The sequence below is a fragment of the Adiantum capillus-veneris genome, chromosome 24, assembly GCF_014529385.1.
Source record: "Adiantum capillus-veneris isolate H3 chromosome 24, ASM1452938v2, whole genome shotgun sequence".
Lineage (NCBI taxonomy): Eukaryota > Viridiplantae > Streptophyta > Polypodiopsida > Polypodiales > Pteridaceae > Adiantum > Adiantum capillus-veneris.
In genome coordinates, this window is record NC_140954.1 from 97,199,122 (window position 1) to 97,214,220 (window position 15,099).

A 15,099-nucleotide genomic window follows, 5' to 3' on the forward strand; every position below is an offset into this window, starting at 1 on the left:
CTTCATTCCATTCTTGGAGTCTTCTAGCTGCACCTTGTTGGTACCAATGATGTCGATGTCGCCATAGATTTCTCTTCATGTTGTAGGCTTCGTTCATCATTTTTATCTTCATGTCTTGATCTTGATGTTGATGTTGTTTTTCATTGGTCTGGTTTGGTAAGAGTGCAAACTTCATGGCTAATGTCGTAATGCACACATACATATCAATTTGTGTGTTTGTGTGTGTGCTCATTGGAAAGGTCTTACTAATTCTTTTTGATGGCAGTGTCTAATCCCATGCTTTCATGGATTGGCACCATCATATTGTTGTGGATGAAAGTGTAGACATACATTTTAGTAGTGGTGCACATAATGTGTGTAGAGTGTGTGTAGTGCCTTTATGCATGTATGAGTTCACGGGAAAGGAGCTTTCTAGAGTCAACATGAAGCACTTCTTCACCAAATAGTGAGGCCACTCTTCACGACATTCAAGGGGCTTCCGCTTTGTAGGATATAGAAGCGGGGATGCTCCCCAAATATAACAGTGAAAGGCTACGAGCATGGAGCTCGGAGCAATGTGGGAATTAGGGCTTAGAAAAGCCATTAAAAAATACCAATTAAAAAGGGAAATTGACTGTAAGCCTGAAAAAAGTTGTGAGCATGTCGACACCTTGACGGTATATGGAAAACTTGGTAGCGACTTGACGTTCAATGTAGGCAAGCGCTAGTAGTCGACAAGGCGATGCTTATTGGTCTTTGATAGCGTGTACTCTTTGGCACGTACATGCTCTTGCATTTATTGGAATTGATTTCACATTATATCTCTCACTTTTGTATGCAAACTTTGACTTATGTCCCCATACGTCTGTTAGTATACTTACAATGCCCACCACAATGTACGATTCACAGTTTGTAAGGCCCCCATATGAGGAGAAGCCAATAGTGCACATATATTTGGTGGATTCCAACTTGTACGCTGATGAGATCTTTATTTGTGATCGTGGCTGATACGTAGCAAATTCAGGGCCCAACTTTGGGACCGAGACAAAATTCTAGGAAAGATCCTTCTCGTCGGAATACCTTGACCAGACGACGTCTGAAAAGTGATCGAAAAACGGCCAACCTGTGGTCAGTAAGTCAATGGACGGTGGCTCGTGGTCTTTGGTCGGTGGCCGAATTTCAATGGCCAGTGGCCGAGTTCTATTTGGACTCGGCTACATGTGGGCGACGACACATGGGCGCATAGAGGTTCCCTTACATTTATATAAGGAGACCTTCTCTATAAGCCATTGTGCACACACACACATCCTTATTGAAGGATAGCTAGTCCCTTGTATTCCTACTTGCTTTAGTTTTCTAAATCGTCATCCTTGAGAGTGCATCGACGAGTCACTATATGGCATGGACGTATGGCTCAGAGGGGATCTAGGGCCCAGATTTTGGGGGGCGAGGCGGCTTTAATCTTAGCCGTTGGATCATGCAGTGAACTGGGGGTGAACTAGGGAGAACTAGGGGTGGGTAAATTGGGGGTGAACTACGGACAAGTAAACTAGGGTGTGATCATGTGCCATGCCAACATGGACGGTGACATGCGCTAGCGTGATGGTAAGGCATTCGTGTGGCAATCGAGAGGTCCTAGGTTTGACCCACAGCCATGAGACGAGTGAACTTGAGGTGCCATTTTTGCCCTGAGCTCACCCCTAGTTCACCCCCGAGTTCACCGCGCGATTGGACGGCTGAGATCAAAGCTGCTCCTAGATCCCTCCGGGCTGGAGCCGTGTGAGATAGTGACGAGCCGAGGCGACTGCTGCCAGATAACTTGGATGCACGTGTGCGCCTAAAGTCCCAAGCTCAATTCGCAGTGGGCATGTGGCCGGTCTATCCAGTCTGACTTCTGGCAGGTTCCACTGCCAAACGTAGTCGACGACGAAGCAAGGAAGAGATAGGATCAAGCTGCAGAAGCAGAGAAGCCGAAAAGAAGAAAGAAAGAGCAACTCTTCAAGGAGAACGCTTTCGATTTAGCCAGCCTCTTCCATACCTGCACTCCTAGCCTGCACTTGCAAGCTTCCAAAGAAGCGGAAGACCATAAGAGCTCAACCAAGAACGTGCTTGCACAAAAGCAGACGAAGGATTGTCCGCCTTGCTAGCTTAGCAGAATTCCAGGTGTGATGCATGAGGGCGGAAGGTAACTGAAAACCTGCTATGAAAGCAGAAGGATAAACTGAAAGCCGGCTAAAGCAGGCTCACTTGCAACAATGAGACTGCGACACAAGCCCTCTTTGTGGTATCAGACAGATATGTAAACATGTATAGACCATCCGAAGTTGAAATTAAGCGGGTATAAGTGTTCACAAGCAAGTGGACAGGCAGGTAGGTTTCCTCGAAGTTGAGGAGGAGATTGAAGGCAAAAGTCATGACTGCCACCAAGGTCTCCGGGCTTCTGCTCACTGCCATCATTAACATATTCCTGGAGATCGTCTGTTTTGCCCTCTATTCCATCTTTCGGAAGCAGCCCTCTAATGCTAATATCTACCTTGCTGCTCGAATCCAGCGGGAGAAAGGCTCAAGGCATGGGTCTCGCAGTTTTGCCATTGATAATTATCTTCCCTCTTCTGATTGGCTCAAGGAAGCTTGGAAGTTGTCTGAGGATGAGATCATGAAGACAGCAGGACTTGACTCTTTAGTGTTCATTAGAATTTATATGTTCTGGTGAGTGGGCAATGTTTTTTGGGAGACACAAGCTTTAATTTTGTGGGGTTGTGTGTGTGTATGTGTGTGTGTTGGCTATTTTATTTCTGCATGTACATTGTTTCATGATGATTACTCCAGGGGCATTTCATTTTGCCATTGCAAATCAACAAGTTGTAGTGTGCTCAAGTCTCAAATCAGCAACCTGTTGAGATTGTGTGCCTTGTCTGCAGTTTTCGATTTTTTGGAGCATGTACAATTGTGGGAGTCTTTGTCTTGGTGCCTGTGAACTACCTCTACGAACAAATCTTCGACATAGACACCATAACAAGCGCTACTTTGGACAAATTTACAGTTTCCAACGTGACAGATGGTTCAGAGAGGTAACTTGCACACTTATTTATTCAACTTTGATTCATTCATTATTCTTTCTTAAGTAAAAAAGGGACATAAAGCCGGCATGCCACATGTAGAAAGAAAGAAAGAAAGATTTCACGTCGTCTATACCGAACTCGGCCTATGAGACAAATTGATGTACATGTGTGGTATCTTGTCTCTCATCAAGAGAACAAACATAATGACAAAATGATACAACTTGAACTAAAGCTAAGGATTGGAATTGGAAGGGGTTGTTATGAGTGTGTCTCGACCTAGAAGAGAGTGAGAGGAGGCGCTCACAATTATTAACAAGCACTTGACTTAATTATGAACTTAATCTTGATGGGAAGACTTAATGCTTGATTAACAAACTTGATTACAAACTTGAATTACAAGGCTTGACTAATAAGACAGCTTCATTACAAGAACATGGCTAGGTAACAAGACAAGAACTACAAGAGGACTTATGTCGCAGGAGGCTCACAACTGGTGTTAGCAAGACTGAGGGGCTTGTAGCACAGGACCTCTATTTATACTAGAGTCGAGAGAGGTTAAGAACTCTCTTAAGTTCTTCCATCTAGAATCTTCTAGTGCTTCAAGAGTCTTCTAGTTATCCTAGAATCTTCTAGACTCTTGAGGATAGTTCTTGATTTTTCTAGATTCTTCTTCACACTTCTAGAGCCTTCTAGAACTAGATCCTTCTAAGTGCTTCTAGGATCTTTTGGATCCTTCTAGATTCTTCTAGATGTTTCTAGAACCTTTTATGTCCTAGAGGTTTCTAGAATGTTCCACAATCTTCTAGATTGTTCTAGAAACACCTAGATTCTTCTTCAAGTTTCTAGAACTTTCTAGGATTCTTTTGAGAGCTCGTATCCGTGAGAGGGGTATCTGACTAGAGTTTATAATGGAAGGGGTACCTAACTAGAATACATAATAGCTAGGAGAGGGTAATGTAATGTCATATAGAGGCGGATGGAGCTCTATAACTAGGGGCTTATAATGCAAGTTATATGCATTTGGTGTACAAGCATGATATCCTCCGAAATCATAGTGTACAAGCACCTTCACTTGAATTTACAATCCGATGGCTGATGACCTTGAAGCATTGAGATGGCTACTCGGCACTAGTTGGGATGGACTCTGGTTGGGCGCATAGTGTGAGTCTCCCTCACATACCACGGTTTGTGAGTGGCTTGAGTTTGCTCTTGGTGGTACTGAGGGCAGCCTGGAGCTCATCATGTTGGGCCATGGCATCTTTTTGGTATAGCTTTGAGATGAGCGTTGTCTCAAGTTTCTCCGTAGATGCTCTCCTATTTTGACTGGGACTTGCTTGTTGGTTTTAGAGCATTGGACACTAGAGTTTGATGTTGGCAGAGAGCTACTCATAGTCTTACAGACAGCAACCTCGTACAAGACCACTGCTTCCACCTAAGTAGGCAATGTCTGCTGTTGTCTCTCAGCTTTCAGCTACTTTGTTGGACTAGCCTTTGGAGGATATACTGACATCCACGATCGGCACCATAGGCACGTAGACCGACCACCAGAGCCTCTCCACACTTTGCCATGGAGACAGATTTTCCACTGTTACCATCTTCACCAACACGTCTTTCGCTTCCAAATTCTCTCACTGATGGTCCAACACCACCACTATCTGCCCCCCACCCCCACTCATCGCCCCCTCGAGATGTCACTCCTGCACCTTCACCTTCACCTCCACTTTTGTGCGCCCTGCCACCTCCCCGTGTTCTTCGTGCTTTTATGGCTAATGCTCCACTAACTTGATAGTTCTCACGAGTTGAGTATAGTGGCGATTTCTCAGGCCTTTCGTTGTTATGGTTGCAAATTCTGCAGCGTGTGCAGAAGGTGCGCTCTTTCCTAGGTAGTAGAGAGAGTCCCATGCTATCTTTCTCCTTACCTTTTACTGGCATTGAGACTTGAACATAAGCCTCAATTATGGAGTTTATTATTCACCGTGCTCTGTAGGCTATTCAATCTTGGGTAGGTTGCATTCCTCCATGCCTTGCCACTGACACTGTCTGACAGGCTTGCACAGAGTAAGGGGGCCATTCAATGGCTTTACTCGAGGGCAATCAATGTTTGTAGATGATATTGTTTATAGAGCATACATCATCAATCCCTCGTACCATTTAAGTATGGTCAGAGTCCATAGTTCTCAGTCCATTGCGATACTCCTCAGACTACTATGGTTCTTGATATACAGTTGCTCGCTCTTTATAGAGCTTCTTCGACCTCTACGGCAAGATGAGGATGCTCTTAGTTCTAGGAGTGGTCTATCTATGCCTCCACCACCGCTCGTGAGAGTGGTGAGTTTGGTAGCAAATTCTGGATGCATTGCCTATTGTGGATTCATGGATTGTTGGGGGAGATTTCAAGAATCTAGAGACTTCTAAGGATTGGCGGGCGCGTGGTAGTTATGTTACCTACTTTGCCATCGATTGCGCCTGTAAGGTGCAGTGGAAGTGAATGTTGAACTTTGCTCAAGATGAGTGCTCCGAACTGTGCTCAAGGGTTCCTTTTACTTACGGAAGGGAGAGCCTTCCGTTCCTTTGGTGAGAGAGTGCAAATGATCACAAACAAAGTGGTAAACACTGTGAATGAAGGTGCTGAGACTGAGAGATAGAGAGAGAAGAATACGACGCCAGAAGTTGTCAAACCCTCCTCCAAGGGCCCTCTCTCAATGGCGAGAGAAGTCTTTGTTATTGATTGCACAATCTCTACAATGGTCTGAATGCAATGGTCTTGCCGACGATGTCGACGACGATGACGACGACGACGAGACGTGCTGAAAACTGAAAACGCTAAGGGCTGATATTTGCAAATCTTGTATCTGCTGAATTTTGACTCTATGTCGGTGATGACGGCGATGACGACGATGCGACGATGACGCGCTGAAAACGCAGATGTTGAAATCTGTGAATAGCAGGCTGAATCTGCAAACGTTGGTTGATCTAACCGTGCGGCGAGGATCTGCTGCGGGAAGGTGAGATCTGCGAGGTTTGGGGGATTGCGGTGCGGAGTCAGGCTGCTGAAAACTGAAAACGCTGATGCAAAAATGGGTCTTGTCGCCAAGGAACTGCAAACACTAGGGCTGATGAGGCATCTGTTGCAAAAAGGCTATGGAATCTGCCGTCGCTAGGCTGATCTGCAACTTGCAAAACGTTGGGGCTGATCTACAAATACTGAAAACGCTAGGCTGCTCTTGATGGTTGAAAATGCTGGGTTGTTCCGTCAAGGGGTCTTGCTGAGAAGGTGCACGTGACAAGACACTTGGTCTTTGCTGCCTCTCTGCCAAAAAGTGCTAGCGCTAGCTTTTCTTATATATTGCCTTAGTCAATTTGCCCTACCGAGTTTCCCAACAAAGTCACTTAATAATAATAAGTGAAAAATGGCTAAAATAGGGAAAATAGGTTCAATGCACTATAAAATGCTCCTGATGGATTCTGATGATCATGCTGTGTGCAACCAGAGGATATGCATCTACTCTAAGAGTCTAGACATGCACGGTCTGCGAACACTCACAAAGGTGCCAAAACACTTCCTAGACATGAAGTAGCTTGTCCACCTACACATAGGGTTAGATGTGCACGTGACATCCCCTCCTTTCTAAAGTGAGGTACTGGTATCGAACTGTATGTCGTCGAGAGAGATCGCCAACAATGTCTGGAATCTTGGGAAGGACTCTTCACCGGCCCACTCTGATGCATGGGTCGTGCGATACTTGAACTTATAAAGGTTTGCAATGCTTGCTTCTTTGGGCCGTGCCGAAAGCGACAAAGGGATTCGTGGCTGCTTCAATGGTCCAACCGCGTCTATGGACGTAGGTCCACCTTCTTCAAGAATGTCAGAGGAGGAAAATTCCTAAAACCACTGCCAACAGAAAAACATGAACATACCCATTCCATGTAGAATAATTGGAAAAATATATGCTTTCGAAATGACTGTGCATGCAATAGAGATGAACGAAGTGGCAGAGTGTCAAACCGTTCACTAAACACACGCAAACAATGGGGTCGAATCTTGTCTTTCTGATCTAAATCTGTCAACTCACAATGGAAATGATTCTTGATGCTCAATCTTTCTTGTGCTCTTTCTGAGACTGTGTCATGCAAACTTTTGTTCTTTTCGATAGAAATCCGCATACATCCATGCTCATTCATGAGTGAATCATGTGCATCGTACAATAAGGCATGCCTGTGGAAAGGGAACACATAAAGACGGTGACAAAAATACAAGAAACTGTCATGAATGAAACACTCGAACGATACGTGCTGAATAATCATGCGAACACATAATACTTCCTGAGTGGGTTCCTTAGACCTCGACTCGAGAGCCAAGATCGGTTCTTTGTGATTGATCGTATCTGCAATGAGGGTAGCTTCACTAGAAAAAGCATCAACTAAACCATTATCCTTGTGAACAATCACATCTTTTTCATGCAAATCATCATCATTGTGAATAATCACATCTTGATCATGCAAATCATGTGTGTCGTGCTTTGGAGAAGACAAGAGTCTCCTTCTCCTGATTCTTTTCAAGCTTCACCTGCACATTAGAAATGAAAGATGAAGAATGAACCAACTTCCTCCCCATGAACGACAATGGGAGAGTCACTTTTGACATTAAGAGTGAAAGTATTGGCTGCCCAATCAATGAGAAGGTTATGCTCACGAAACATCGAATGCCTAAAGGCATATCACATCTTGAAAGATGAGATACTACAAATTTTCTGCAGAAGGACGCTTGTTGAACAGTGAATAACACATCAAGGCACTCTCATGTAATGAGAGACTCCATACCGAGAGCGAAGCCCGACACCTCGAAAGGAGATGTCTTGCGAACCTCCAAGTGGGCCTTTCGACAAGAGAGTCACTAATCAAATCATGCATACTACCAGAATCAAACAAGACCACCATGTGTTGACCATTCACATGACCATAACACTTCATGAGAGACTCATGATCATGAGAAACTTGGGATGCACGAGTATTCTCATTTATGGCATTAATAGAGAATGCGGGTTCTGTGGGTTCTTTAGATTTGTTAGATTCAATCTTAGGACATGTTCATTTTATGTGACCCTTGATGTGACAACGATAACATCGACCTTCCTTAGAATAAATGCTTTGTTCTTCGGACGTGATGTATCCTCCTAAAATTCCTTGTGCTACTTTTTCAACTGGGGTGAGCTTAGGTTTAGCAATTGTGTTAGCTTTACCCTTAGATTCATTTTGTGAGTTCTTTTTTGAGAGACTAGAGGAAGAGTGGTTAGAACAATTACCATTCTTACCGTTCTTACCATTCTAAGGCTTCGGAGAAGTCTGAGAGGTACTTTGAGACGACTTGTTCTCCTTAGGCTTTCCCTAGTTGTGCTTCATCTCTTGGGAGAGAGCAATTGCTACCGCCTTGTTGAGATCCACGGGGTCGAAGACTTCCACATCAAACTTGATATATTCGTCCAACCCAAAAAGTAAAGCCTCTTGGCGCTCATCATCCGATTTGCGTAATTGGGTGCCAAGCTGCAAAACACGGTTAGAAAAAGACATGATTGGCATACCATTCTGCTTGAGATTGCGCCAATCTTCTTTCAACCGCGCTAGGTACTGAGGAGGCATAAACTTCGCCTTGAGCTTGTCTTGGAAGTCGGCCCAATTGAAGGAAAGGGGCACGTCTTTGTCGGCTTCCTCTAGGTGCGCGGTCAACTGTGCCTCTTGCCATGCGTGATACCAATTAATGGCATCACCAACAAGGTATATGGCTGCCGTTAAAACCTTGTTCTTCCCTGTCTTCTTAGTTGTCGCAAAATAAGCATTAAATAGATGCAACCAAGAATGAATAACGCTAGCATCCATCTTATCGTCATACTTACTGAATGTCAACTTCTCGGTGATCGGGTTGTTGGAGTCCCCGAATCTCGGCTTGCGCCACTTGATAAATCACCAACCTCTTTGGCTGGCTCGGGTTTCCAGGTGAGTACCTGTAGGACCAACTCTTGCATGCGTTGGTCTCTTTGCGCCTCACGCTCTAACTCCAAGGCCGCTCGTCTGTCTTTGGCCGCTACCCGTTGGGCTTCGCGTGTTTGCTCACGCTCAAGCTCAATAGCTGCCTTTCTTTCTTCGGCCGCTAAGCGCGCTTGCTCACGCTCACGCTCCAAGGCTACCCTTTTCTCTTCGGCCGCCAAGCGGGCTTGCTGGCGCTCACACTCCAAGTCGGCCTTTCTTTCTTTGCACTCGCGATCCAATTCTGCTTTTCTTTCTTCACGCTCGCAATCCAAGATTGCCTTTCTTTCTTCGCGCTCGCGCTCCAAGGCAGCGCGGTGCGCTTCTTGTTGTAACATCATGTCCATCATCGGCTTGACCAAGCCTCCATAGGATTTGGTGCAATCCTTGGCGTAGATGGGGAAGAGGGAGGGTCGGAAAAACTTCCTGGTGGGGAAAATTCTTCTTCGCCACTTCCATGCTCATCACCTCCATGTGAAGTATCAATTCGCTTCGGGTGATGACCATACACTGAAGTCTTGGGTTCTTAAGTTCACGAGGAACTTGGGTTCTTGTGGTTCTTGGGTATCTTGAGTTCTTGAGGTTCTTCTTTAGCTTGCAATCTGTGTTGGAGAAGATTCTTCTCTTTCCCGAGCTCCTCTTTCCTGTGGGCGCACCCCTTGGCGGCCTTGCACTCACACCAAGGTTGCTTTTTCCCACCTCACGTCGATTGGCCGGCCGCTAAGTGCACAATCCGCTCTCAATGAGTGAAAAGAGAAACAAGGGGAGGCAACAAGTCTTCAAAAACACGATTAGGAATCGACATGCCCAAGTGGACTTGGGTTACGCGACTGCAACAAGCAAAAAAGAAAAAATCTTGTGGTTCTTTCCTTGAGTGATACAACACTTCCAAAGCTCTGATACCAATGTAAGGTGCAACGGAAGTGAATGTTGAACTTTGCTCAAGATGAGTGCTCTGAACTGTGCTCAAGGGTTCCTTTTACTTACGAAAGGGAGAGCCTTCCGTTCCTTTAGTGAGACAGTGCAAATGATCACAAACAAAGTGGTAAACACTGTGAATGAAGGTGCTGAGACTGAGAGATGGAGAGAAGAATACGACACCAGAAAAGTTGTCAAACCCTCCTCCAAGGGTCCCTCTCTCGATGGCGAGAGAAGTCTTTGCTATTGATTGCACAATCTCTACAATGGTCTGAATGCAATGGTCTTGCCGACGATGTCGACGACGATGATAACGACGACGAGACGGCTGAAAACTGAAAACGCTAAGGGCTGAAATCTGCAAATCTTGTATCTACTGAATTCTGAATTCTATGTCAGTGACGATGGTGATGACGACGTGCTGAAAATGCAAATGCTGAAATCTGCGAATAGCGGGCTGAATCTTCAAACGTTGGCTGATCTAACCGTGCGGCGAGGATCTCCTGCGGGAAGGTGAGATCTGAGAAGTTTGGGGGCTGCTGTGTGAGTCGGACTGCTGAAAACTGAAAACGTTGATGCAAAAATGGGTCTGGTCGCCAAGGAACTGCAAACGCTAGGGCTGATGAGGCATCTGCTGCAAAAACGCTATGGAATCTGTTGTCGCTAGGCTGATCTGCAACTTGCATAACGCTGGGGCTGATCTGCAAATGCTGAAAACGCTAGGCTGTTCTTGATGGCTGAAGATACTAGGTTGTTCCGCCGGGGGTCTTGCTGAGAAGGTGCACTGCCAGACGTGTAAGGTGCAGCGGATGTGAATGATGAACTTTGCTCAAGATGAGTGCTCCAAACTGTGCTCAAGGTTCCTTTTACTTATGGAAAGGAGAGCCTTCCGTTCCTTTTGTGAGAGAGTGCAAATGATCACAAACAAAGTGGAAAACACTGTGAATGAAGGTGCTGAGATTGAGAGATAGAGAGAGAAGAATACCACACCAGAATGTTGTCAAACCCTCCTCCGAAGGCCCCACTCTCTATGGCGAGAGCGGTCTACTATTGATTGCACAAATCTCTACAATGCAATGGACTTGCCGACGATGTCGATGACGATGAGGAGGACGACGAGACGGGCTTAAAACTGAAAATGCTAGGGGCTGAAATGTGCAAATCTTGTATCTGCTGAATTCTGACTCTTATGTCGGCGATGACGACGATGCGACGACGATGCGCAAAAAATGCAAATGCTGAAATCTGGGAATAGCGGGTTGAATCTGCAAACGTTGGTTGATCTGACTGTGCGGCGAGGATCTGTTGCGGGAAGGTGAGGTCTGCGAGGTTTGGGGGCTGGGGTGCGGAGTCGTTATGCTGAAATCTGAAACCGCTGCTACAGAAAGGCTGAACTGTCGCCAGAAAGTGCAAAACGCTTGGTTGAATTGCTGGTGCAAAAACGGTAAGCTGAATTGAGCATCTGCTGCAAAAAGGCTGTTGAATCTGCTGTCGCTAGGTTGATTTGCAACTGCTGAAAACGCTAGGCTCCTTCTGCTGTTGATGAAAAACGCTGGCTGGTCTTTGGTGGCTGAAAAGTTAAAACGCTAGGTCCTCTTGCCGGTCTTGCTGAGAAGGTGTACTTCAGTGGGTGGCTGTTGCCTCTTCTGCCAGAAAACACTAGCGCTAGCTTTTTATATATAGTTCCTTAGCCATTTTGCCCTACCCAGTTTCCCAACAAAGTCACTTATTAATAATAAGTGAAAAATGGCTAAAATAGGGAAAATAGGTTCTGTGCACTGTAAAATGCTCCTGATGGAATTTGATGGTAATGCCGAGGATTATGCTCTGTGCAACCAGAGGATATGCATCTACTTTAAGTGTCTGGACATGCATGGTCTGCGAACAAACTCACAAAAGTGCCAGAACACTTCCTAAGCTAGGCTGACTGAACCCTTGTCATGAAGTAGCTTGTCCACATGCACATAGGGTTAGATGTGCACGTGACAAGACACTTGGTCCCTGCTGCCTCTTCTGCCAGAAAGTGCTAGGGCTAGCTTTTCTTATATATTGCCTTAGTCAATTTACCCTACCTAGTTTCCCAACAAAGTCACTTAATAATTATAAGTGAAAAATGGCTAAAATAGGGAAAATAGGTTCTGTGCACTGTAAAATGCTCCTGATGGTAATGCTGATGATCATGCTGTGGGCAACCAGAGGATATGCATCTACTCTAAGTGTGTGGACATGCACGGTTTGCGAACAGACTCACAAAGGTGCCAGAACACTTCTTAAGCTGAACTGAACCCAAGACATGAAGTAGCTTGTCACATAGGGTTAGATGTGCACGTGACAGTGCCACTTGAGAGAGATGCTTGGGATAGATTTCTTTTTGGAGTTTTTGGTACAGATGCTTGATATGTGTTATCCTTGACTCACACTTTGCAGTCTCTATAGTTTACTTAGAGTTTCAGGAGACCATCAGGTTGCTTGCTAGAGCGATTAGATAGATTTTACATTGGCTCCTAGGTAGTGGGGCTATTACGATTTGACCTGCTACATTGCTATCTGATCATGTTTCACTTTCTTTGCATTTGAGATTTCAGACTTCCTCTATGCTTAGACAAGGACAACGCATTCCTGACTCGGTGTTATATGATGCTCGATTGTCTCGGACGACTCAGGATGTTTGCTTGCTCACTAGTTCCATAGATTTAGCAACTCATTTGGCTGCATGCATGACTGCGTCATCTCATGCTTGTAGGCAGGCAGCGGGGATGCGGCGATGAGCTCAGCTCTGTGGGGGGGAGAGAGTTACACGATTGTTTGGGATGCATACGCAAACAACTAGAGATATTTTCAGGAGATGGATTCGTGGAAGAGCGTGAGATTGACACCAGAGACATTTTGCAACATTCAGACAGAGAAATCTGAATTCTTCTATTATGATTTGGCATTGATATGGACATTTAAGGTTGATAGGATATAGAAGGATTTCTTTGTACATTTTAGGCAGCGACCCATGGGGACTTCTATTAGGGCCTTACATGATTCTACAGACAGGCTTCACACGGATCGTAATGAGGTCCTTGGCAGATCATCAAGCTATTTTGAGCTCTTGTTTACTGCAAATTAATTCACTTATAGTGTTATGCATGTGAGAGGAGGTTTGGATATGTTCAGCCAGTGGTTACAGAGGCTATGAGTCAGAGTTTACTGGCTCCTTCCACTATGCAAGGGATGCATGATGCAGTTGTGAGAGTGAGCAGCGGAGAGAGTGTGAGCCATGCACGCCGAAAACACTGGAGGGAGAGAGAGAGAAAACACAAGTGCTCTGCAAATGATGCTCTCAATACACAATGTATGACTACAAGACCCTAACCATTCTATTTATAAAATGTTAGGTTGAGGTAGGGCAAAATGTGTAACTAGTGCAAAAAACATAAAAGCCCAAAATTGGCTAAAAATTTGTGCATCCAGCCCAGTCAAGCTCAAAAAATGATTGGCCAGACACGTGCTAAAAGTGTCTGTCCATGCAATCTACATGATGTGCGATGGGTGGCCAATCCAGGACAATCACTAGCCGTACATAATGGCGAAGCAACGGTGGTGTAACTCACATCCCCTCTCAGCACCGTATGCTGAGACTAACACAAATGAGTTGAAGGTGAGAAGCCAAAGTCCGCTGAGGTACAACCTTCGTGGAAATGTCTGCTGCATTGTCCGCTATAGGGACATACTCCAAATGAAGATCTCCAGCCAAAACTTGCTCCCGAACATATTGGTACTACACCTCAAATGAAGATCTCCAACCAAAACTTGCTCCCGAACATATCTGATTGTTGCACAAAGGACGAGTCATAGCAGTCTGGGGAAAACACAACTCTCCCAGTAATCTCCGTAGCCATATGGCCTCACAAGCAGCTTAGCAAGCTGCTATGTACTCAGCCTCTGGAGAAGATAGCGCAACTGTCACGATTGTGACATGTTCTTCATGATTGTATTACCTTTCTCGCATGGTTCTCTTGTAGATACGAAGACGTACTAGATCAGAGACCCCTGTTCGTGAAAGGATGTGCCTCGTCGCCCAAGAGTTGCACCTATTCGGCGAATAGCCATGCCTCTTCGGCGAATGGCTGCACCTCTACATCGAATGGTCACGACTCTACAACAGAGGGACACGACTGTTGGCCTAGGGTCATGTTTTTTGACCTATGGTCGCGTCTCTTCAGATTCTATGTAAGCACGCCATTGTAACACATTTCAATCAAACATTCAGTCTCTAAGTCTCTTGTTCTCAAGTTCTGTTCAGAGTACAATTTTCATCTAAGTTTAAGTATGAATACACACACATAATAAGCGTTTCTTCACAGTGGTATCATAGCAAAATTTTCCCGGGCCTCTGGACTTGGCGTCTACCTAACTTCGTCGTTGCCTACCCTTCCTGCAATCCTCACTTCGTGAGTTGTATGGCAGCAGAGGAAAGATGGTGCCCAATTGTCTACGTGTATGCGGTAACTCTTAACTGTTCTATTTAATTCTATGAACATCATAGGAAAAAGAATATAAAGAGGGTAGATAGCAGAGTATATGAGTGTGTGGCGTACCCGGAGCTTCTGTGTGGCGTACCCAGCGTGTGAGTGGCGTACCCGGCGTGTGTGGCGGTAAATAGTTGACGTGTTCTGCAACTCTTTGCCACGCCTTGTTCCAAGCGACGGCAATAATATCGTCTCAGCTCAAATGTCATCCAATCGGCAGCGCTTGGCTTGGCTTTTCTTATGCTGGTCTGAATTTTACTTTTGCTGGCAGCGCTTGTCTTTTTTTTTTTAACGTTGGTGACACTTGCTCACTTACGATGGCTACAATATAAGCTTTATAAATTATTAAAGTGCCCAGCCGCCCCAAATTTGGGGTGACCGGCCACGAGGTGTTTCATTAAAAAACTTAACCACATCACCAAGCATGGCTGCAAATAACTCCACGCAACGAATCAGCCTCACAACAAAACTCTTCAGCGCTGGCCTTCTTGCGAGCATTTCTTCTGGCCGTACATTACGCGTCGCGGACTTTACCTCCTCATGGATGATGATGCGTACGACGTGCCTGTTCCGTACCTGTCATACGTAGACGACGTGCCATA

General features: G+C 45.3%; 1 protein-coding gene across 1 annotated transcript in view; it reads left to right on the forward strand.

Moving 5' to 3' along the window:
- The first annotated feature begins 1,764 nt into the window (after positions 1–1,764).
- LOC147426824 (hyperosmolality-gated Ca2+ permeable channel 2.3-like) overlaps positions 1,765–15,099 on the forward strand; it is a 161,064-nt gene continuing 147,729 nt past the window's right edge. The window contains exons 1-2 of the mRNA XM_086497799.1: positions 1,765–2,688; positions 2,901–3,050. Of these exons, the coding sequence (XP_086353925.1) occupies positions 2,393–2,688; positions 2,901–3,050 (446 nt within the window). The 5' untranslated portion in view covers positions 1,765–2,392. The remainder of the gene's footprint in view (positions 2,689–2,900; positions 3,051–15,099) is intronic.